Source organism: Bombina bombina, chromosome 1, assembly GCF_027579735.1.
Source record: "Bombina bombina isolate aBomBom1 chromosome 1, aBomBom1.pri, whole genome shotgun sequence".
In the NCBI taxonomy this organism is placed as follows: domain Eukaryota; kingdom Metazoa; phylum Chordata; class Amphibia; order Anura; family Bombinatoridae; genus Bombina; species Bombina bombina.
In genome coordinates this window covers 669,215,150-669,240,823 of record NC_069499.1, presented here as the reverse complement: position 1 = coordinate 669,240,823, position 25,674 = coordinate 669,215,150, and the positions used below count along the sequence as shown (strand labels likewise).

Below are 25,674 nucleotides of genomic sequence, written 5' to 3'. Positions count from 1 at the left end.
ATAGACACAATGGCTATGCTGGAGGCATCTACTTCCAGAAAGAGGATATCTTAACATACAACTAGATCAGGATTGGAGGTGACGTAAATAGTTTCTAAGTTTGTCAAAAGCTGATTGAGTCTCAGGTGAGTCTCAGGTGTCCAGACAAAAGGAGCTTGACTCCCAGTAAAGAGAGTAATAGGGGCACAAGCTCCAGAAAAAAAATCTTATAAACTGTCTGTAAAATTTAGCAAAACCAATGAACCTCTGTACTAAATACTTATTAATAGGGAAAGACCATTCCAAAATTGCAGAAACCATCTTAGGATCCACTCTGGTATGATCAATAGAAAGAATGTATCTCTAAATCTCTTCAAAAGGAACTGAAAACTGACACTTTTCCAGTTTGGCAAAAGACAATTTGTTATTAATTTCAATAATACAGACTGGAAGTGGGAAATATACAGGGAGATACGAGCTAGATATTGTCTAGGTGTATAATAATAAAGGAGTCTAATAAGTACCTGAATATATAATTAAGAAAGTGATGGTGGCATAACAAGGCATTACAATTTGAAAAGCTATCTTCTACTCATCTCTTTCTCTAATGTGTACCAAGTTATATGCTCCATTCAAATCAATTTACGTAAAAACTTGAGCTCCCTTGATTCTGTCTAATATTTTGGAGATGAGCAGCAAAGGGCACCTGATACAAATGGTAACACTTTTATGAGCTCTATAGTCCACACAAGGTTTTGGACCCCCTCCCTCTTCTCAACAAGAGAGAAGAAGAATGCCTGATAAAATCCTTAGCCAAATTATCATCAATATATTCTTTTAATAGATGTAACTCAATTCCAGACAGAGGAAAACATCTTCCAAAAGGTTTCAAAGCTCTGGGAAAAAATCAATAGGATGTCTAAGGAGAAGGTGGTCTTCCCCCTTTTTTTCAAACATATCAGAAACGTCTCTACATAGTTCAGGTATCATTTCCAAAACACTGTGATGAACACCCAAAAGCGTAGCAGACTTCTTAGGCTCCACTCTAGTATGATCAGTAGAAAGGATGTTTTCCTTTAATCTCTACCAAAGAACAGAAAACTGACACTTTTTCAGCTTAGCAAACAGACAATTAGCTATTAATTTCAACAATACAGACTAGACGTGGGCAATATGCAGGGAAAGAAGAGCTGGATATTGTCTAGTTGTATAATAATAAAGGAGTCTAATAAGTTCCTGAATATATCATTAAGAAAGTGATGGATCTTGGCTGGAGCGTTAAATAATCTAAATGGCATAATAAGGTATTAAAATTCGAAAAGCTGTCTTCTACTCATCTCCTTCTCTAATGTGCGCCAAGTCATATGCTCCATTCAAATCAATTTACATAAAAACTTGAGCTCCCTTGATTCTGTCTAATATTTTGGAGATGAGCAGCAAAGGGCACCTGATACAAATGGTAACACTAGTATAAGCTCTATAGTCCACACAAGGTTTTAAACCCCCTCACTCTTCCCAACCTTTAGCCAAATTATCATGAATATACTCAATTAAAAGATGTAACTCAAGTTCATACAAGGCTCTGAGACTAAATCAATAGGATTTCTAGGGGGAAGGTGGTTTGCCCGCTTCTTTTCAAACAGAAAAGTCTCTATATAGTTCAGGTATAATTTCCAAAACACTCTGATGAACACCCAAAAAAAGTAGCACATGCAGGAACTTTGCCAAAAGACAGAAGCAAAGGCTATGTGCTAGTATCCCAATTTATTGAATGAATAAACATTCAAAACCAATGCAAACCCCAAATCACAGGGAATAAAGGAGAATTAACAACATAAAACTGCAAAGTCTCTCTATGCCCATAACCCATCATGATAGTAACTGGCACAATCTCTTTTAAAACAGGAGCAAATTTAATTTGACAGCGACAAATAGTTGGATTGGAGATGGGATTTTAATGTTTCTTGAACCAGAATCAATAATTGCATCAATTTGTGTTACCACTGTGGAACACTGCAAAGAAAAGGACACTGATAAGTATGATGCAACAGTAACAGAAGAAGTATTCTAAAACACAGCGGCAGAGTCATTTTTATCTTAGGCCTCAAAGGACAATCTCGGAATAAGTGACCAACCTTGCCACAATAGAAAAAAAGATTAATATTTCTGCACTTATCACTTTAAGAAGAAGAAACAGGCCCCTTAATTCCTCCAATTTGCATGGATTCCTCTAAAGACACAGGTTTGGTAGTAGAATTAGGCATTGCTGAGGAATGAATTTGTAAGGGGGTAGTCTCTCCTGTTGTCTTTCTCAGATTCTCCTGTCTATTTGGATGACCAAGGTGATTAGACTTTCCAAATCTGCTGGCAGACCCATACAAGCAAGTTCACCTTTCAGATCCTCAGAGAGACACAGACGAAACTGAAGGGCAGGGGCATTCTAGTCTGTGTCACTAGCAATGTGACAGAAGTTGCACATATATTCTAGAGGCCTCTTTCTATGAAGCATAGCCCTCAAAGCCACGTGAGCAGAGGAAGTACAATGTGGATCATATAAAGCACACTCATAATATTAACAAAAATGCATGTATCATGAGGGAGGAGCTAGCCAGCAGCCTAGACAGTCACAATTTAACAGAGCTCTAGTTAAAATCTGTCATTTATTAGCCCTAAAAAGCACCATTTAGGAGCTGATTCCCAGAATAAAACTTTGGAGCAGTATTTACTCACTACAAGGGACCATTGGCTGAAATTTGGCTGAGTTTGAGGCAAATTTCGATCTACCCAGAAAGGAGTTCCAGAGGATTTTCAGGAAAATCCCAGGCTTCAGCCTACCTCGGAAATCTCTGGCTCATTAAAGTGCCTGAAATCTTCATGAAAGAATAAGATTAAAGCAGGCAGAACTACCATCCCTGATAAATAACTGCACATCAGGATCTAAGCAGGTATTAAATATAGGCAGATCACACATTAAAGACTGAAAGGAGGAGAAAAGAAGGAACCTTCACAGTGTGAGTAACAAACAAGCAGCAAACCACTGTGTGTAATATACATCACTGTCATCTAGATATTTCAGACACTTACACTAGCAAAAATCAGACTATCAAGGAATTACTTTCATTGTATTTTCATTAGAGGCTACAAGGCCTAATATTGAGACTCCATTTTATGGGAGTATTGGACATTGTAAGGGCTATAAAGCTAATATAATGAACTAAAACAATGACAACAAGAACATAAGCAACTAATAAACTCTTCATTTACCTGAAGATTGCACATGCAAATGTAAAGGGAAATAAATAGGAAGTTTGGTTCAGTATCTCTTCTATAAGGGTTTTCACAGATAACAACTAAAAGACTCTCTAACCTGAAGGTGCAACTTCAGTGGTGTTTTCGGGATATGATTAGAGAACTTTTCAGGGCCCTAAAAGTCAGGAGATGGAGATACTGCAATTTCCTATGTAAAAACCAATAATAATGCTCTGCACCATTATATATAAAGTTCAAAAGCAATGTTAAAGCATTAAATATCAACCTGGAACAAATAAAGCCAGTTATGATCTTTAAATAAATGTAATATGAGAGAATAAATCCATACTTTTGCCCTTCATTCATAATAATTAAATTGCACGCTAAGAAGCCTAGCGACATAGAGGGGAAGATACACTCTGAACTGATTAAGGGAAGATGTAAATAATTTTTTCAAGATGAAGAGCAGAAACCAATCTGTGAAAGAGTGCCTCACTAAGTCACAGCTAAAATTGAAAGCAGCAGACAAAGCTAATAGTCCTCCAAAACAACATACTCAAGCAGAAACATCAGATGACAAGGTGGGACAACCTGGAGATATACCAAATAATGAGCTTCTGTCTCAAATCAAAACTTTCTTCCATGAGGAACTAAAAACAGCTTTATATGACATTAAACAAGACATCAAAGAGATTGGAGGAAGAACAACGGAGATTGAAAATAGGCTGGAAGATATCTCAGAAGACATTCCTCAGATTAAAACTACTCTAATGGATCATTCTATATACATCAAGAAGCTGGAGGATCAAGTAGAAGATTTGGAAAATAGATCGAGGCGCTCCAATCTCAGAATAAGGAATCTTCCAGAAGAGTACAAAAATTTGCAAGCAGATGTAACTGAGATTTTTCATCAACTTGTCCCAGATACAGAACCCTCCATGCTTTTGATGGACAGGGTGCATAGAGCCTTAACCAAACCCTCTCAATCCAAGACAAGAGATGTAGTAGTCAAACTACATTATTTCCATGTTAAAGAACTAATACTTCAAGCTGCAAGACAAGCACGCACAATTACATATGAAGGGCATAATATCCAGATATTTACAGATCTATCACCAGTGACACTAAGAAGGCGAAGAGAATTGAAACCAGTAGTGACAGCCCTCATAAGAGAAAAATTGAGATATAGATGGAACTTTCCGTTCAAATTAATCTTCACATGTAAGAACTCCACCTATTCATGCACCACGTTTGAAGAGGGACGGTTGCTGCTTGCCAAGCTTGAGATTCCAATAGAGGAAGATGTTTCGCCGGACCCCCCACAAACCACTAGGAGACTACCACAGAAAGAATGGACTGAGGTAAATAGGAATGGGAGACCTAAAAAACCCAAATCTAATGTCACAAGAGAAGATGGTGGAAGCAACAATAGCACAGAGGCATACCCAGTGCCGTGATTCTCTCAACAGAGACAGCTTCGAGGTTTGATAAAGAGAAAAAGAAAACCGAAGTGTGATCTATGGATCATACAATGATATTAATAATATTTAAGATGAAGGTACTGTTACCAGAACGATGAACAATGTTGAAAGGGGGTAATCTCATTGTTTGCTTGCTCTCCTCTACCCTAATTATTCATTCTTCTTTACCCCCAGCTTTTTCCCACTCATTCCCTTCTAACCTTCCCCTAATACTAATACTTGATATTCACTGATGCTAATACCAAGGATATGATTGGTTCTCTAAAATCTGCCTTATGTGATAGGATGAGATCATAGATCAATATATGTTAGTTCCAGAGTTGATTATATTGTTTATTTTTATTTAAAACAAGAAAAACATTCAAATGTTATTCAGTTGTTCAAACACACTGTTTTATGTTAATGTTATGTTTTTATATATGTTTATATGCAGTCTCAAGTGTCATCAAAATAGAAGTTCACAAGACAATTAATATAAAGGGTAATATTCGAGGTATTAAGAATGTTGCTTTCCTAAGATGTTCAGGTATAAAGGTAAGAGGTATAGATAGGCGACTTATAAAGAGGACCTATATAAGCAGTGCTCGTGGTAAGAAGTCATATTCATTAGATTAATTTCACACAATGTTAGGGGGCTTAACTCCAACACAAAAAGGAAAAAAGCTATTATAGATTACAAGGCCCAGAAAGCCCAAATAATAATGCTCCAAGAAACGCACTTCACCTCAGATGTAACACCTAAATATTGGGATAAGAGCTTTCCATTGCAATATCATGCATTCACTGACAAGAAAAAATGCGGAGTTTCCATCCTCATACATACCTCTCTGAACTTTAAGGAGGAAGAGATAGTTAAAGATAAGGGAGGGAGATTTCTAATAGTCAAGGGGACAATCCATAACGTCCCAGTGGTATTAATGAATGTATATGCACCCAATGAGAATCAGGGCCCCTTCATCACTAAAATAGGCAGACTACTCCTGTCATGGAAGAGAAGTAAAATCATAATAGGAGGAGATTTTAATTTAACGTTAAATGACAATCTAGATAGAACTTCACAAACACCCCATAAAAAAAGGAGAACAACACCAGCCCAACAGCTTCTAGCTGACTTATTACTAGACTTCAATCTAATAGACAGTTGGAGGGCACTTAACAAGGGAGCTAAAGATTTCACTTATTACTCCACAGTGCATGGTACCCATTCAAGAATAGACTTGATCCTAATCAGTCAGGTCCTATTGCCACTGGTAAAGCTAGCGTTTATTCATAACTGTTCATGGTCTGATCACGATATGATGATAATTGATCTAGAGGGAATGATAAACCCCAATAGAGTTAGATCCTGGTCACTCCACCCTAGCCTACTTCAGAATACCATTGTTCTTCAGAAAGTACAGCAGCACATTAAAGATTTTGTAGATATTAATGCAGGATCAACGTCCAATCCAAATTTTGTATGGAGTGCACTTAAGGCCTCGGTGAGAGGCCTGCTAATTGCAGAATCTAACAAAATAAAGAAGAATTATAATGCCAAACTAGATAGCTTGAGGGTAGAAATTGCTGAACTCAGAGAACAAATAAAAAAAAGCCCCCCAAAAAAGGTCTTAAAATTACTTAAAATTAAAAACGAAGAAATAAACCAACTATTAGATAGAGAAGTGATCCAGTCGATAAAAGCGGTAGACACCAGATATTATATTTACGCAAACAAACCAGATAGGATGCTGGCAAATAAACTAAAAGACCTGACAAGGGCGACTACAATCCCACAAATACAAACTACCTCGGGACAAGTCACAAATGATCCCCAACAAATAGCCAATGAGTTTGCCAACTTTTATAACAATCTTTATAATTTACCTAGTAGTAATACAAATAATAACAAGAGAGAAGAATTGATTAGATTCCTAGAAGATAGCAAATTAAAAACTATCACAGAAGAAGAACTAGAGAATTTGAACTCCCCCATAACAATACAAGAGATTATGCTGGCCATCAAAAAACTTAAAAGAAACAAAGCACCAGGCCCTGATGGGTTTCCAGGCTCATTTTATAAAGACCTGCAGTTATCACTGGCTCCCCAATTGAGGATACTGTTTAATAACATCTTGCAAGGAGTAGATATTCCCCCAGATTTGTTGACTGCAAGGGTGACGGTCATTCCAAAACCTGGCAAGAGCAAACAATACTGCCAAAATTACCGGCCAATTTCCTTAATCAACCAGGACCTAAAATTATTCACAAAAATTTTGGCTAACCGATTGACCCTACCCGTTAGAAATTTGATAGACAATGACCAAGTGGGTTTCATCTCGCAAAGAGAGGCACCAGATAACACTAGGAAAGTGATTGACCTGATTAATTATGCGACAGTTGGGAAGATGCCTTCTCTGTTTCTAGCATTGGACGCAGAGAAGGCATTTGATAGAGTTAACTGGGAATACATGTTTGCAGTGCTTAGCAAAATGGGATTTAAAGGCCCCTTCACTACTGCCTTAAAAAAGATATATTCAAGCCCAGATGCATACATAAGACTCTCAGGGTATCAATCAGACAGAATAAAAATCCGTAATGGCACAAGACAAGGTTGCCCCCTGTCACCCCTACTTTTTGCTCTATGTATTGAGCCATTGGCGGTTAGGATAAGAGATAATCCAAATATTGCAGGTATACGGGTGGGGGATAAGGAATATAAAATTTCATTATTTGCTGATGACGTCATCCTTGCAGTCACAAAACCTTTACTTTCGCTCCCGATGGTATATTCCATAATAAATAAATTTGGACAGTTGTCTGGATATAAAATTAATGAAGGCAAGTGTGAGGCCCTTAGCACATATCTCCCAAAGCCAACAAAGAAATTATTAGAAATTAACTTTACATTTAAATGGGCCAAATCATCTCTCAAATATCTAGGAATCAACCTCACAAAAGATGTGCACTTACTTTATAGGGAAAATTATGTCCCCATGTTCACACACATTAGAGAGCTATTAGTGAAATGGACTAAATTTAACATCTCCCTGTATGGAAGAGTAATATCTGTCAAAATGACAATATTGCCCAAACTCCTATACCTATTCAGAACACTCCCAATTTCAATACCGTTGTCAGAATTATATGTAATGCAGAAGGCAATTTTAAAATTCATTTGGGGAGGGAAAAGGGCTAGAATAAACAAACACAATATGATGAGACATAGGGGAGAGGGAGGCATCGGATTACCTAACCTAATATCATATTATTATGCAGCTAGATTGGCCCAGACCACACAATGGTTTAAATTAGGACTTACACCACAATGGTTCCAACTAGAAAAAGACATGCTTAATGTAAGAAGATTGGATAATATTCTTTGGGCAACACAACAAAACAGACCCGGTCACATCAAACAGTTCATTGCAATCACACACACTGCTTTTATTTGGGACACAGCGACTAGGAAGTATCATTTACTCAACGAGAGGTCCAGACTGACCCCGCTCTCCCCTCTTGAATCTTTAGTTGACATACATACTCAAAGGAAATGGGAGAATAAAGGCCTCTACCGAATAGCAGATGTTTATGTTAATAGCGACCTACTATCCTTCTCTCAATATGCAGAGCTAGGCACACCCGGGCAAAATGAGTGGTTCCACTACTTACAACTTAAATCCAGAGTTCGAGAGATAATGGGATTAGATAAGCATCCAAACAATACTATATTAGAATCACTATGTTTATCGAAGGAGGTTAGGAGGGGACTGATAGCATTGCTCTATCCGGCTATTGATGGTGGCTCAAATAGGGACAAGAGTGTAATAATGACTAAATGGGAACAGGATTTGGGCAGGACATGGACAATAGATAACTGGGTATCAAACATTAATAGAGGTCTATCGTTTTCTCCAAATGCCATGTTGAAGGAAAACTATATTAAAGTACTCTATAAATGGTACATATATCCCACAAGATTTGCCAATACACAGGACAGCAGGCCCCACTTGTGCTACAGGGGTTGTGGGGAGGAAGGGACATACTTACACATGTGGTGGCATTGTGGAAAGGTTACAGAGATTTGGAATCAGACTTCAAGGTATCTAAGCCTAATTCTAGAAACTAATATCACACTTACCCCTGAACAGGCTTTGCTTCATTTTCCTCCAGATAATAAAGTGAAAAGACATCACAAGCTAATAGCCTTCATCTGCACGGTTGTGAGAGTAAGCATAGCTAGATTTTGGAAGGTGGATCCACCCTCATTTGAATATATTAAAAGGAGAATAGATTATCACTTTACAATGAGTAGCGCCTCGGCAGAGCTTCTTAATACCAGGGATAAATTTATACAACAGTGGGAACCATATATTATGTATACTGAAAAAGAAAATAGAGCTAGAATCCTAGCAAACCAACAAGATCAGTAGGAAACAATCCGGTTAGAGTGCCTCAATGAGTGAGATAATTGAGTCTTCAGGAGCAAGATGAACGGGTAGAGATGAGGGGGGGAGGAAATAGGGAGTTGATCATGATTGAGATTGAGTCAGGCTAGATGGAAAGCGGAATTAACACACCATTATATTTTGAAATGTTACTGAAAGGTCGATAAACCAAAATTACTCTTGTCTTGTGTGGAAAACTCACATATTCAATCATTTGAAGGCTGCAATGTTATTGTATTTGTATTTTTTGTTTTTATGTTTCTAACTGTTATTTAAGATGCTGTATGTAATAACATTCAAAAGTCAATAAAAAAAACTTTCATATAAAAATGCATGTATCATAGATGGTCTTGTTAATAGAAGGAGTCTGCAGGTCCTGTTTACTAAACATAAACCTCAGCGCAACCCTGGACTCCAGCCATTTTAACAGCCCTCCTCACAGTGTGACCCTGATTTCTTAATCTACCTCCAGTCTTCGGATTAGCATAGCCAGTACCGCACTTAGGTAAGGAACTAGGACCCTGACAACTTGTTTCATTATAGTCTTTGGATGTTCTGTGTGCTCAGGTGGAGGCTCTACTCATGTGAGTAGATGAATTCACAGTGATGAATCTGTGAATTTCTATGTCTCATAATAATTGCTTTGGTTACAGAACAAATGCTAAGCACCCCCAATCATTTTTCTAGAACTCCCAATTCTTAAAGGTGTCTGGCATAAATTTACAAAATAGTATTTTTTTTTTAAAAAAACTGACGTCCTAAGGAGTCGGGCAAATGGAGGAAAAGGTAGTTCAAATATAAAAAAATGAGAGTTAATAGTAAACATTACTACCTCCTACATCAGTACCAGCCTATATACCTTTCATATACTGTATAGATTCTGTCAATTTCTATTTGCACGTTAAAATTTTTAACAACTTAAACTAACCCAGAAAAACCTTATATATCATTTGTATAAACTCCCTTACACTCAGGGAGAAGATGGAAGAGTAGGTTATTAATAAATCTCTTTAAAACCACCTAGAAAGTATTTGCAGGATAATACTTCCAGAAATAAGGTCTCTATAATTATGTAAAGCTCAACTTGTTCAGAGAATATATTAGTCATGACTAAAAATGTGTTCTGCTGATCTTCATTTATATTGATGGAAATATTTATTTATTCAAGATACCTGTTAACTCTTTCATTACCTCATTGTTGCTCATCTTTAACTAGTAAAAAAATAAATGTGTTTGTAAAGTCTCCATCTCACCTGGAGATCCTGGAAGGCCAGGTGGGCCTTGAAGACCTGGGAATCCTCTTTCTCCTTTTAGGCCAGTTAGTCCAGGGGGTCCTGTGTTACCTTTTGGTCCAACTCCACCTGTGCCTGGTCTTGTTATCACCTATGGACATACAAAAAAATGTTTTAAAACTGTTTCAAGAAGGACCCTCAGGCTATGGGGTACATTTATCATACCTCGGACGGACATGATTTGCTATAGTGAATCATGTCCTCCCTGCATTGCTAAATGCCGACAGCATAAGCTGTTGGCGTTTAACATTGCACAAGTATTTCTAGTGAAATGCAAATGAAAAAGAAGAGAAGACCGGGCCATCAGTTGCCAGTATGATCCAAATTTTTATTCAGATAGGAGACATACAAGTAAAGGTAAGCTCCCTGCCATTTGATGCGTTTTGCACATGCGTACATGCGCTTTATCAGAGATAGCTACCTGTTTCACCTGGTGCCCTTAAATACAGGTGAATAGCCAATAGGATGTTAACACGCCGTGGTTGCTTAGTGTGTTTAAACAAGTGTATTTGATTGGGTTGTGAGACAGGTTGCTCTGTTATTATTGCAAAAGTGATATAATAGAAACATTTATAATATCAAACAATAACAAAAAATAGAGGTAAAAAATGATGAATAAAACAATAAGTCATTGCTATATCAAGAACATACACAATGTACGGGGAATATGAGTTGATAGGATTCAAATAAAGAAAAATAAATCTTTAAATGAATAATAATAGAAGTAAATAAGTAAATAAATAAATGAGTAACTGTGACAAGGCTTAATAAAATTATAGTACTATTGATAACTAAACATTTGAAATTATAAAAGATATGTGTATATATGTATATGTGTGAAAGAAGACCGTGTAAAGGACTGTTTTAAAATCTAGAAAGGTATTTGATGGTAATAACTCTCCTTGATCAATGATACCTGACATCAATGGAGTGCAATTAAGTGTGGAAAGAGTATGCAGCTCCAACACTGTGTTATAATGATGCTCTAGGTATAGATTGTACTCAAACCTGAGACGTGATTAGAGGAGAGGTATTGAAATAAGGTAACTGGAATTGAGGATGTCTTATACTGTTTTTACTGTTTTGCCTCCTCCTGGTGGCCAGGTGTTGTATTTTCCCAACAACACCCATGGTGTTCTCTGTGGAAGATTACTTGTGGTATCGCTAGAAGAGTCTAAATATCTCACAACCTTCTTATGGTCTGTTTTGATTTAAAAAGCTCATAGAGATCAATGTATGTGTCCCTTATTGTCCCATGTTGTGCTGTCATGTATATGTTGATTGGTAAATTGTCTTGATTAGTAAATTCCTTTAGCCATTGATGTGCCATGTGCGCTATTGGGATCAGTGACCATGTAGTGTTATTGGGTCTGGTTGTAATATGTCACTCAACAAACAGATTTTCATTGTATCTACGATTCATGCCCTGTGGTGATCTTGTTTGAAGAGTGAAGATCCACTATACCTCTCTTTTCAACAGAGATTTTGTCCTATCTCCACCTAATGGATCCTTCTCTATATGTTCTATACCTAGAAAAAAGAAATTCCTTGTACCTTGGACATGTGTATGAAAATGCAATGCTACTGGGGTTTTGGGGATTTCTTCTTCTATGGATATAAGATGTGCTCTTATTCTGTCTTTTAGGGGACGTGTAGTGAAATGCTTGCGCAATGCCGCCCCCTGCACCCTAATCAGCCCTAGAAGGGGGTGTCAATCATCCCGATTGTATCTGATCGGGATGATTGCTGTCTGCCACCTCAGAGGTGGCGAATTAGTTAAGGAGCAGCGGTCTTATGACTGCTGCTTCTTAACTTAAGTTTCCAGCGAGCAAGAAACTTCAGAGGTAGATTGCAGCATCCGCTGCTTAGTAAATCTACCCCTTTGTGTGTCATAAGGAAAATGGGGAGTGTGGAAATACAGGAGAGAAAAAGTTGGCATTTGAAGTAATGGTGAAAATAACATAGAGTGAAACAGTAACTGGCACAAGAAGTATGAAAGGTGTGGTTGACTTGGAGTAAGAAAAGTCAAAGAAAGAAATTATTAGACCTGCTAACAATTTAAAACAGGAAAAAAACTAAGGCCTAGATTTGGAGTTTGGCGGTAGCCGTGAAAACCAGCGTTAGAGGCTCCTAACGCTGGTTTTAGGCTACCGCCGGTATTTGGAGTCACTCAAAATAGGGTCTAACGCTCACTTTCCAGCCGCAACTTTTCCATACCGCAGATCCCCTTACGTAAATTGCGTATCCTATCTTTTCAATGGGATTTTTATAACTCCGGTATTTAGAGTCGTTTCTGAAGTGAGCGTTAGATATCTAACGACAAAACTCCAGCCGCAGGAAAAAAGTCAGTAGTTAAGAGCTTTCTGGGCTAACGCCGGTTTATAAAGCTCTTAACTACTGAGCTCTAAAGTACACTAACACCTATAAACTATCTATGTACCCCTAAACTGAGGTCCCCCCACATCGCCGACACTCGGAAACATTTTTTTAACCCCTAATCTGCCGACCGCCACCTACGTTATACTTATGTACCCCTAATCTGCTGCCCCTAACACCGCCGACCCCTGTATTATATTTATTAACCCCTAACCTGCCCCCCACAACGTCGCCTCCACCTGCCTACACTTATTAACCCCTAATCTGCCGACCGCAAAGCGCCGCCACCTACATTATCCTTATGTACCCCTAATCTGCTGCCCCTAACACCGCCGACCCCTATATTATATTTATTAACCCCTAATCTGCCCCCCTCAACGTCGCCTCCACCTGCCTACACTTATTAACCCCTAATCTGCCGACCGGACCTGAGCGCTACTATAATAAAGTTATTAACCCCTAATCCGCCTCACTAACCCTATAATAAATAGTATTAACCACTAATCTGCCCTCCCTAACATCGCCGACACCTAACTTCAATTATTAACCCCTAATCTGCCGACCGAATCTCGCCGCTATTCTAATAAATGGATTAACCCCTAAAGCTAAGTCTAACCCTAATACTAACACCCCCCTAAGTTAAATATAATTTAAATCTAACGAAATTAATTAACTCTTATTAAATAAATTATTCCTATTTAAAGCTAAATACTTACCTGTAAAATAAATCCTAATATAGCTACAATATAAATTATAATTATATTATAGCTATTTTAGGATTAATATTTATTTTACAGGTAACTTTGTATTTATTTTAACCATGTACAATAGCTATTAAATAGTTAATAACTATTTAATAGCTACCTAGTTAAAATAATTACAAAATTACCTGTAAAAGAAATCCTAACCTAAGTTACAATTAAACCTAACACTAGACTATCAATAAATTAATTAAATAAACTACCTACAATTATCTACAATTAACCTAACACTACACTATCAATAAATTAATTAAATACAATTGCTACAAATAAATACAATTAAATAAACTAGCTAAAGTACAAAAAATAAAAAAGAACTAAGTTACAAAAAATAAAAAAATATTTACAAACATAAGAAAAATATTACAGCCAATAGAATGCAAGCTCAATCTGATTGGCTGATTGGATCAGCCAATCGGATTGAACTTGATTCTGATTGGCTGATTCCATCAGCCAATCAGAATATTCCTACCTTAATTCCGATTGGCTGATAGAATCCTATCAGCCAATCGGAATTCGAGGGACGCCATCTTGGATGACGTTATTTAAAGGAACCGTCATTCGTCGTTCAGTCGTCGGCCAGGATGGATGTTCCGCGGTGGAGGTCTTCAGGATGCTGCCGCTTCGCTCCGGATGGATGCCGCTTGGATGAAGACTTCAATCGGATGGAAGACCTCTTCTGCCCCGCTTGGGTGAAGACTTCAGCCGGATCATGGACCTCTTCAGCCCCCCGCTTGGGCTTGGATCAGGACATCGGAGGAGCTCTTCTGGACGGATCGGTGTGATACCCGGTGAGGTGAAGACAAGGTAGGATGATCTTCAGGGGCTTAGTGTTAGGTTTATTTAAGGGGGGTTTGGGTTAAATTAGGGGTATGTGGGTGGTGGGTTGTAATGTTGGGGGGCTTGGGTATTGTATGTTTTTTTTTACAGGCAAAAGAGCTGTATTTCTTGGGGCATGCCCCGCAAAGGGCCCTGTTCAGGGCTGGTAAGGTAAAAGAGCTTTGAACTTTAGTAATTTAGAATAGGGTAGGGCATTTTTTTATTTTGGGGGGCTTTGTTATTTTATTAGGGGGCTTAGAGTAGGTGTAATTAGTTTAAAATTGATGTAATATTTTTCTTATGTTTGTAAATATTTTTTTATTTTTTGTAACTTAGTTCTTTTTTATTTTTTGTACTTTAGCTAGTTTATTTAATTGTATTTATTTGTAGCAATTGTATTTAATTAATTAATTTATTGATAGTGTAGTGTTAGGTTAATTGTAGATAATTGTAGGTAGTTTATTTAATTAATTTATTGATAGTCTAGTGTTAGGTTTATTTGTAATTTAGGTTAGGATTTCTTTTACAGGTAAATTTGTAATTATTTTAACTATTTTAGCTATTAACTATTTAATAGCTATTGTACATGGTTAAAATAAATACAAAGTTACCTGTAAAATAAATATTAATCCTAAAATAGCTATAATATAATTATAATTTATATTGTAGCTATATTAGGATTTATTTTACAGGTAAGTATTTAGCTTTAAATAGGAATAATTTATTTAATAAGAGTTAATTAATTTCGTTAGATTTAAATTATATTTAACTTCGGGGGGTGTTAGTGTTAGGGTTAGACTTAGCTTTAGGGGTTAATACATTTATTAGAATAGCGGTGAGCTCCAGTCGGCAGATTAGGGGTTAATGTTTGAAGTTAGGTGTCGGCGATGTTAGGGAGGGCAGATTAGGGGTTAATACTATTTATGATAGGGTTAGTGAGGCGGATTAGGGGTTAATAACTTTATTATAGTAGCGCTCAGGTCCGGTCGGCAGATTAGGGGTTAATAAGTGTAGGCAGGTGGAGGCGACGTTGTGGGGGGCAGATTAGGGGTTAATAAATATAATATAGGGGTCTGCGATGTTAGGGCAGCAGATTAGGGGTACATAGGGATAATGTAAGTAGCGGCGGTTTACGGAGCGGCAGATTAGGGGTTAATAATAATATGCAGGGGTCAGCGATAGCGGGGGCGTCAGATTAGGGGTTAATAAGTGTAAGTTTAGGGGTGTTTAGACTCGGTGTACATGTTAGAGTGTTAAGTGCAGACGTAGGAAGGGTTACCGCATAGCAAACAATGGGGCTGCGTTAGGAGCTGAACGCGGCTTTTTTGCAGGTGTTTGGTTTTTTTTCAGCTCAAACAGCCCCATTGTTTCCTATGGGGGAATCGTGCACGAGCACGTTTTTGAGGCTGGCCGCGACCGTAAGCAACTCTGGTATCGAGAGTTGAAGCTGCGTTAAAAATGCTCTACGCTCCTTTTTTGGAGCCTAACACAGCCTTTATGTGGACTCTCAATACCAGAGTTATTTTTATGGTGCGGCCAGAAAAAAGCCGGCGTTAGTTTTTTGGGTCGTTACCGACAAAACTCCAAATCTAGGCCTAAGATTTTTATTACAGATAAGAGCCATAAGGTCCATTAAGCCAATATATATGTATTTAATTAGAAAGATAATGACATCTATTTACATCAAGAATCAACCACCCTCTCTGTAATACCATAGATTTTCATCTGCAAATTACTCCTGAACCTGTTACCCTCCAGCTTGGGAGATGTAGGAAACAAATGAAGGGTCGCAAAAGAGAAGATAGGGTGGAGTTATAGAGGGTATGTGGTGGTGAAAGGGGAACAAAGAGGAGGTAAATGGAATAAGCTAAAATAGAAGCTGGTTAAAATGCTTCATATAGGAATATTATTGGTCATGAACAACAGCGAACAATTTTGAAGACAGCAGGCACAAGAAAACATTATTTGTATTTAAATTATTCTTACATCGCCAGGTGGTCCAGGGAAGCCACGATCGCCTTTTTGGCCCTGAAATGACAATATTTCACAACAAACAATTATATCCACAACCTGACTAGTGATTGTAATTATTGCTTGATAAGAACTTGCAAATGTTTTAAAACAAAACCAGCCAATGGGTCTCAAGATACGCTCTGTGCACTGCTCCATATCATGGAAATAATTTGAATTACTTGTCCATTTAAATGAACATCACTTTATCATACCAAGACAATGAACAGTTGTTAACTGTTGCTATTACATTTAGTTTACAGCAAAACAACCACAAGTTTACAAAATAATGTGCTGATATTTGTCATTGCATCTATTGTACATTATATAAAGGCGATCAAACACATGAATTAGTCAGACAAACTTACTCTCTCCCCATCTCTGCCTGGAGGTCCAGGAAAACCTAAGTCACCTTTAGAACCCTGTACAAAAGATATGAGATATGAATATGAAAATTTACATTGCAATAACAGAATACATAAAGACTAATGGACTAAAAACAAACTCACTTCAGAACCAGGTAGCCCAGACTCGCCATCTTTACCAGGTTTTCCCTTAAAGAAAAAAAGAATATTAGCAAAAAAACTAAAAAAAAAATTAAACTTTTTAAATGGTATTTAATATACTTTTTTAACACATTGTTTAAAACTTGCCAAAACATTCTAGGCGGCTAAGTATTTAAATAAACGTTATAAAATAAACGTCTAATTTATGCTGGGAGAAATATGGACTTAGTATTGGCTTTTTTTCATGGTTATGTCGTTTATATTAGTTAATGTTGCCACACATTCACAAGCTCCTCGTGCAGCTATGAAAAAAAAACACTTTACATACAGCTTTTTGTTTGTATGTTTATTTTTAAATTACCAAGTATTATTGTGAAATAAATACTTATTGCAGCACATAAATGAAGTCTAGAATCCAAAACAGGTAGAGTTCCTGTTCTGCTTTTCCATCTGTGAAGCTATTACTTATTGTGTAACCAAACAACAGGCGCTGTACCTAAGATAATAACGCTGAGTGATGTGCGAGTTCTTTACATAATAAAGAGAAACATTCTAAGTTTCTTCATTAACTCAGCTTCACTATTTGGCTGGACCGGCTTCCCTGTGGCCTATTCAGCATTGATCTCTAGTGCCACAGAACTACCAACACTAAACAGCAGTAATTCTGTCCCTGTCTTGGAGCTTCCCTGTACCAGCAATATGAAGGTAGATTTTATTCTAGAACCTTTAAATATGGTAAAAAATAAAAAAATGATTTCATGATTCTAACAGCGTAACATTTTAAATAATATACATTAATCTCCACGTCTTTCTGCACATAGTATACTCCAAGTCATTTTGCACATGGTATGCTTCATGTCATCCTAAACACTGTATGCTCATTGGTTTCCTAGGGGATCTCACTTACTCTTTTTCCTGCTTCACCGGGTTCACCTTTTTCACCCTTTTCCCCTCCTGGAGGACCCTGTTAAACAACATGTATATTTTGAGATGTGTATATATATATATATATATATATATATATATATATATATATATATATATATATATATATATATATATATATATATATATATATATATATAGATATATATATACTGCACATATATATATATATATACACACACATATATATATACACACAAACACACACAAAATCAGATATCTGGAATAAATGACACTTTAAGTCAAGTGTAACTTTTTTACTTACTGGAGAACCCTTTGGACCAGGCACCCCAGGATACCCACAGACCCCTGGATCACCCTACAAAAAAAAAGGATAGTGTTATAATCAAATAAAGGTAAATGACAGTGGTGGGCCAAAAAATACTGTAACAATAGCTCCAGTTTCTGTGCAAAAATGATATTTTTCCACATTTATTTTAGATAAAAATAATCAAAATGAGACAACATACAGGTATTCACATATAAAGAGAAATTATATCAAGCAAATGTAGTAAAAACACTGAGAGTGCACAAAATACTATTTGGAAACAGACTTGGAATTCCCAACAACTTAAAGCAAAGTAGGCAGATGCCTAGGAGAGCAATTTCCAAGTACAATTACCCTGTACGTCGCTGGTCATTAATGGTTAAAGGGACAAAGAAGACAACAGTATGCACAAACAGAAAAATGGTCCTCTAACCAATAATCATTAATAGCAATCAGCTTTTTCCTTTCATGAAAGCATTGAGAGCTTTGAAAATAGTATAATTTTATAGCAATTCTAAAACCAGTCTCTCAAGAAGAATTAAGGTGTGCAAAATACTTTGTTGAATATTTTACATATGTGAGAGGTGATACAGATATATACTGATTCCATTGTTTACATTGTGGTGTTAAAATGAAATGGTCTACTCTAATTCATTAGAACTTACACATTTTTCACAATTTTCTCTGGAACGCTATGGGCCTGTTGACCATGAAGAGAAATCACACAAAATTTTGGGCAGTGTTTATACCTTATATTGTAATATTGGAGTCTTTCCTTTATATCCAGAACTCTGCATAGCGAGATACACATCTCCCAAAGAAAAATCTGTGTTTTGAAAATTCTTTGAGGGACCTCTCTGTACTGACGAGAGTTCTTATATCATTGCACCTGAGCAGAAAGCTGTAGGTCATCAGGCCCTATGTGTTTAACACATGCAAAGGGGTAAAACACATAGATAAAGTCCCACTCGTGAACCACAGGCAATTGATTATCCCGTGCTAATCGGCAATCGCAGTTGCACAGCCCCAACAACCATTGGTTGTGTTAATCTCCCCAGCAGGAGTTGATGTGTGTTTAACACCTTTGCATGAGTTTAACACATAAGAGTTCCAGGAGGGTAAGTATTGTAGTCTATGTTTCCACTAAAATGTCTCCTTAATAATTTAAATAACTACAAATTATGTTTTTCCTCAATATACACTAAAAATAACATACTGACATCTGGAAGAGCAATACATACATTTACAAATGTAAATATAAGAAGGATTTAAAAAAAAAAAAAAAACATGTTAAGGCTTTTTTTTTTTATTAAAACACATCCGGCTAGATTTAGAGTTCGGCGGTAGCCGTCAAAACCAGCGTTAGAGGCTCCTAACGCTGGTTTTGGCCGCCCGCTGGTATTTGGAGTCAGTGATTAAAGGGTCTAACGCTCACTTTACAGCCGCGACTTTTCCATACCGCAGATCCCCCTACGCCATTTGCGTAGCCTATCTTTTCAATGGGATCTTCCTAACGCCGGTATTTAGAGTCGTTTCTGCAGTGAGCGTTAGAGCTCTAACGACAAGATTCCAGCCGCCTGAAAATAGCAGGAGTTAAGAGCTTTCTGGCTAACGCCGGTTTATAAAGCTCTTAACTACTGTACCCTAAAGTACACTAACACCCATAAACTACCTATGTACCCCTAAACCGAGCTCCCCCCACATCGCCGCCACTCGATTAAAAATTTTAACCCCTAATCTGCCGACCGCCACCTACGTTATACTTATGTACCCCTAATCTGCTGCCCCTAACACCGCCGACCCCTGTATTATATCTATTAACCCCTAACTTGCCCCCCACAACGTCGCCGCAAGCTACTTAAAATAATTAACCCCTAATCTTCCGACCGCAAATCGCCGCCACCTACGTTATCCCTATGTACCCCTAATCTGCTACCCCTAACATCGCCGACCCCTATGTTATATTTATTAACCCCTAATCTGCCCCCCACAACGTCGCCGACACCTACCTACACTTATTAACCCCTAATCTGCCGAGCGGACCTGAGCGCTACTATAATAAAGTTATTAACCCCTAATCCGCCTCACTAACCCTATCATAAATAGTATTAACCCCTAATCTGCCCTCCCTAACATCGCCGACACCTACCTTCAATTATTAACCCCTAATCTTCCGATCGGAGCTCACCGCTATTCTAATAAATGTATTAACCCCTAAAGCTAAGTCTAACCCTAACACTAACACCCCCTAAGTTAAATATAATTTTAATGTAACGAAATTAATTAACTCTTATTAAATAAATTATTCCTATTTAAAGCTAAATACTTACCTGTAAAATAAATCCTAATATAGCTACAATATAAATTATATTTATATTATAGCTATTTTAGGATTAATATTTATTTTACAGGTAACTTTGTATTTATTTTAACCAGGTACAATAGCTATTAAATAGTTAAGAACTATTTAATAGCTAAAATAGTTAAAATAATTATAAATTTACCTGTAAAATAAATCCTAACCTAAGTTACAATTAAACCTAACACTACCCTATCAATAAAATAATTAAATAAACTACCTACAATTACCTACAATTAACCTAACACTACACTATCAATAAATTAATTAAACACAATTGCTACAAATAAATAAAATTAAATAAACTATCTAAAGTACAAAAAATAAAAAAGAACTAAGTTACAGAAAATAATAAAATATTTACAAAGATAAGAAAAATATTACAACAATTTTAAACTAATTACACCTACTCTAAGCCCCCTAATAAAATAACAAAGCCCCCCAAAATAAAAAATTCCCTACCCTATTCTAAAATACAAATATTACAAGCTCTTTTACCTTACCAGCCCTGAACAGGGCCCTTTGCGGGGCATGCCCCAAGAATTTCAGCTCTTTTGCCTGTAAAAAAAAACATACAATACCCCCCCCCCCAACATTACAACCCACCACCCACATACCCCTAATCTAACCCAAACCCCCCTTAAATAAACCTAACACTACCCCCCTGATGATCTTCCTACCTTGTCTTCACCATGCCAGGTTCACCGATCCGTCCTGGCTCCAAGATCTTCATCCAACCCAAGCGGGGGCTAGACATCCACTGAAGAAGTCCAGAAGAGGGTCCAAAGTCTTCCTCCTATCCGGCAAGAAGAGGACATCCGGACCGGCAAACATCTTCTCCAAGCGGCATCTTCTATCTTCTTCCATCCGATGACGACCGGCTCCATCTTGAAGACCTCCAGCGCGGATCCATCCTCTTCTTCCGACGACTAGACGACGAATGACGGTTCCTTTAAGGGACGTCATCCAAGATGGCGTCCCTCGAATTCCGATTGGCTGATAGGATTCTATCAGCCAATCGGAATTAAGGTAGGAATTTTCTGATTGGCTGATGGAATCAGCCAATCAGAATATAGTTCAATCCGATTGGCTGATCCAATCAGCCAATCAGATTGAGCTCGCATTCTATTGGCTGTTCCGATCAGCCAATAGAATGCGAGCTCAATCTGATTGGCTGATTGGATCAGCCAATCGGATTGAACTATATTCTGATTGGCTGATTCCATCAGCCAATCAGAAAATTCCTACCTTAATTCCGATTGGCTGATAGAATCCTATCAGCCAATCGGAATTCGAGGGACGCCATCTTGGATGACGTCCCTTAAAGGAACCGTCATTCGTCGTCTAGTCGTCGGAAGAAGAGGATGGATCCGCGCTGGAGGTCTTCAAGATGGAGCCGGTCGTCATCGGATGGAAGAAGATAGAAGATGCCGCTTGGAGAAGATGTTTGCCGGTCCGGATGTCCTCTTCTTGCCGGATAGGAGGAAGACTTTGGACCCTCTTCTGGACTTCTTCAGTGGATGTCTAGCCCCCGCTTGGGTTGGATGAAGATCTTGGAGCCAGGACGGATCGGTGAACCTGGCATGGTGAAGACAAGGTAGGAAGATCATCAGGGGGGTAGTGTTAGGTTTATTTAAGGGGGGTTTGGGTTAGATTAGGGGTATGTGGGTGGTGGGTTGTAATGTTGGGGGGGGGGGTATTGTATGTTTTTTTTTACAGGCAAAAGAGCTGAAATTCTTGGGGCATGCCCCGCAAAGGGCCCTGTTCAGGGCTGGTAAGGTAAAAGAGCTTGTAATATTTGTATTTTAGAATAGGGTAGGGAATTTTTTATTTTGGGGGGCTTTGTTATTTTATTAGGGGGCTTAGAGTAGGTGTAATTAGTTTAAAATTGTTGTAATATTTTTCTTATCTTTGTAAATATTTTATTATTTTCTGTAACTTAGTTCTTTTTTATTTTTTGTACTTTAGATAGTTTATTTAATTTTATTTATTTGTAGCAATTGTGTTTAATTAATTTATTGATAGTGTAGTGTTAGGTTAATTGTAGGTAATTGTAGGTAGTTTATTTAATTATTTTATTGATAGGGTAGTGTTAGGTTTAATTATATCTTAGGTTAGGATTTATTTTACAGGTAAATTTGTTATTATTTTAACTAGGTAACTATTAAATAGTTCTTAACTATTTAATAGCTATTGTACCTGGTTAAAATAATTACAAAGTTGCCTGTAAAATAAATATTAATCCTAAAATAGCTATAATATAATTATAATTTATATTGTAGCTATATTAGGATTTATTTTACAGGTAAGTATTTAGCTTTAAATAGGAATCATTTATTTAATAAGAGTTAATTTATTTCGTTAGATAAAAATTATATTTAACTTAGGGGGGTGTTAGTGTTAGGGTTAGACTTAGCTTTAGGGGTTAATACATTTATTAGAATAGCGGTGAGCTCCGGTCGGCAGATTAGGGGTTAATAATTGAAGGTAGGTGTCGGCGATGTTAGGGAGGGCAGATTAGGGGTTAATACTATTTATGATAGGGTTAGTGAGGCGGATTAGGGGTTAATAACTTTATTATAGTAGCGCTCAGGTCCGCTCGGCAGATTAGGGGTTAATAAGTGTAGGCAGGTGTCGGCGACGTTGTGGGGGGCAGATTAGGGGTTAATAAATATAACATAGGGGTCGGCGATGTTAGGGCAGCAGATTAGGGGTACATAGGGATAACGTAGGTGGCGGCGGTTTACGGAGCGGCAGATTAGGGGTTAAAAGTGTAATGCAGGGGTCAGCGATAGCGGGGGGCGGCAGATTAGGAGTTAATAAGTGTAAGGTTAGGGGTGTTTAGACTCGGGGTACATGTTAGGGTGTTAGGTGCAGACGTAGGAAGTGTTTCCCCATAGGAAACAATGGGGCTGCGTTAGGAGCTGAACGCTGCTTTTTTGCAGGTGTTAGGTTTTTTTTCAGCTCAAACAGCCCCATTGTTTCCTATGGGAGAATCGTGCACGAGCACGTTTTTGAGGCCGGCCGCGTCCGTAAGCAACTCTGGTATCGAGAGTTGCATTTGCGGTAAAAATGCTCTACGCTCCTTTTTTGGAGCCTAACGCAGCATTTGTTTGAACTCTCGATACCAGAGTTAAATTTATGGTGCGGCCAGAAAAAAACCCGCGGAGCGTTAACAGCCCTTTTACCGCCGAACTCTAAATCTAGGCCATCATTTGCACACTCACTTTTTCCCCTTTCTGAATCTCAACATCCGATGGTTTACTTTGCTCCCCTGATTGACCTGGTGGTCCTGGAGGCCCCTGCAGACCAGTTTCACCCTGAAAATAGTAAATATGTTAGTACAGAACCAAATAAAAAAAAACAACTATGGCCTGATTTCTTGTTATAGCAACTAGGCAACAACTGGGCACCTGTAAGGCTAATAAAGGTAGGCAACAACAAAGGTATGCAACAGTAAAGGTATGCAAATGTAAAGGTAGGAAACAGTAAATGTAGGCAACAGTAAAGGTAGGCAACACTAAAGGTAGGAAACAGTAAAGGTAGGAAACATTAAAGGTAAGAAACATTAAAGGTAGGAAACAGTAAAGGTAGGAAACAATAAAGGTAAGAAACAGTAAAGGTAGGCAACATTAAAGGTAAGAAACAGTAAAGGTAGGAAACAGTTAAGGTAGGCAACAATAAAGGTAGGAAACACTAAAGGTATGCAACAGTAAAAGTAGACAAACCTAAAGGTATGCAACAGTAAAGGTAAGAAACAATAAAGGTAAGAAACAGTAAAGGTAGGAAACAATAAAGGTAGAAAACAGTAAAGGTATGCAACACTAACAGTATGCAACAGTAAAGGTAGGCAACAGTAAAGGTAGGCAACAATAAAGATAAGAAACAGTAAAGGTAGGAAACACTAGAGGTAGGCAACAGCAAAGGTAGGAAACATTAAATGTATGCAACAATAAAGGTAAGAAATAGTTAAAGTAGGAAACAGTAAATGTAAGCAACAGTCAAGGTATGCAACAATAAAGGTAAGAAAGAGTAAAGGTAGAAAACATTTAAGGTAGGAAACAGTAAAGGTATGCAACAGTCAAGGTATGCAACAGCCATGGTATGCAACAATAAAGGTAAGAAAGAGTAAAGGTATGCAACAGTAAAGGTATGAAACAATAAAGGTAAGAAACAGTAAAGGTAGGCAACAGTCAAGGTATGCAACAATAAAGGTAATAAACAGTAATGGTAGGAAACAGTAAAGGTAGGCAACAATAAAGGTAAGAAACATTAAAGGTATGAAACAGTAAAGGTAGGTAACACTAAAGGCAGGCAACAGTAAAAGTAGGTAACAGTAATGGTAGGCAACAATAAAGGTAGGAAACAATAAAGTAGGCAACAATAAAGGTATGCAACAGTAAAGGTAGGTAACACTGAAGGAATGCAACAGTAAAGATAGAAAACAGTAAAGGTATGCAATACTAAAGGTAGGCAACAATAAAGGTAGGAACAAGTAAAGGTAGTCAACAATAAAGGTAGAAAACAGTAAAGGTAGGCAGCAGTAAAGGTAAAATACAGTAAAGGTATGCAACAGCCAAGGTAGGAAACAGTAAAAGTAGGAAATAGTAAATCTAGGCAACAGTAAAAGTAGGAAACAGTAAAGGTAGTCAACACTAAAGGTGGGAAATAGTAAAGGTAGGCAATATTAAAGGTAGGCAACAATAAAAGTAGGAAACAGTAAAGGTAGTCAACACTAAAGGTGGGAAATAGTAAAGGCAGGCAAAATTAAAGGTATGCAACAGTCAAGGTAGGAAACGTTCAAGGTAGGAAACAATAAAGTTAGGCAACAGAAAAGGTAGGAAACACTAAAGTTAGGCAATAGTAAAGGTAGGAAACAGTAAAGGTAGGAAACAGTAAAGGTAGGCAACAATAAAGGTAGGAAACAGTAAAGGTAGACAACAATAAAGGTAGGAGACAATAAAGGTAGGAAATGGTAAAGGTAGGCAACAGTAAAGGTAGAAAACAGTAAAGGTAGGCAACAGTAAAGCTATGCAACAGTAAAGGTTAGAAACAGCAAAGGTAGGAAACAGTAAAGGTAGACAACAGTAAAGGTAGGAAACAGTAAAGTTTGTTAAAGTTAAAGTCAAACAAGCAAATTTGACCGGGACAGATGCATCTAAATAGCACTTCTCTCCCCCTAGTAACTTATAGAGCAATCAGTTT

General features: G+C 37.5%; 1 protein-coding gene across 1 annotated transcript in view; it reads right to left on the bottom strand.

Annotated features, from left to right (window-relative positions):
• The window catches only part of COL4A5 (collagen type IV alpha 5 chain), a 310,651-nt gene that overhangs the window by 154,016 nt on the left and 130,961 nt on the right, over positions 1-25,674 (bottom strand). The window contains exons 13-19 of the mRNA XM_053699143.1: positions 23,697-23,789; positions 18,108-18,161; positions 17,805-17,861; positions 16,901-16,945; positions 16,760-16,813; positions 16,368-16,409; positions 10,387-10,516 (exon numbers count right to left, since the gene is read on the bottom strand). Coding sequence (XP_053555118.1) covers positions 10,387-10,516; positions 16,368-16,409; positions 16,760-16,813; positions 16,901-16,945; positions 17,805-17,861; positions 18,108-18,161; positions 23,697-23,789 — 475 coding nt within the window. The remainder of the gene's footprint in view (positions 1-10,386; positions 10,517-16,367; positions 16,410-16,759; positions 16,814-16,900; positions 16,946-17,804; positions 17,862-18,107; positions 18,162-23,696; positions 23,790-25,674) is intronic.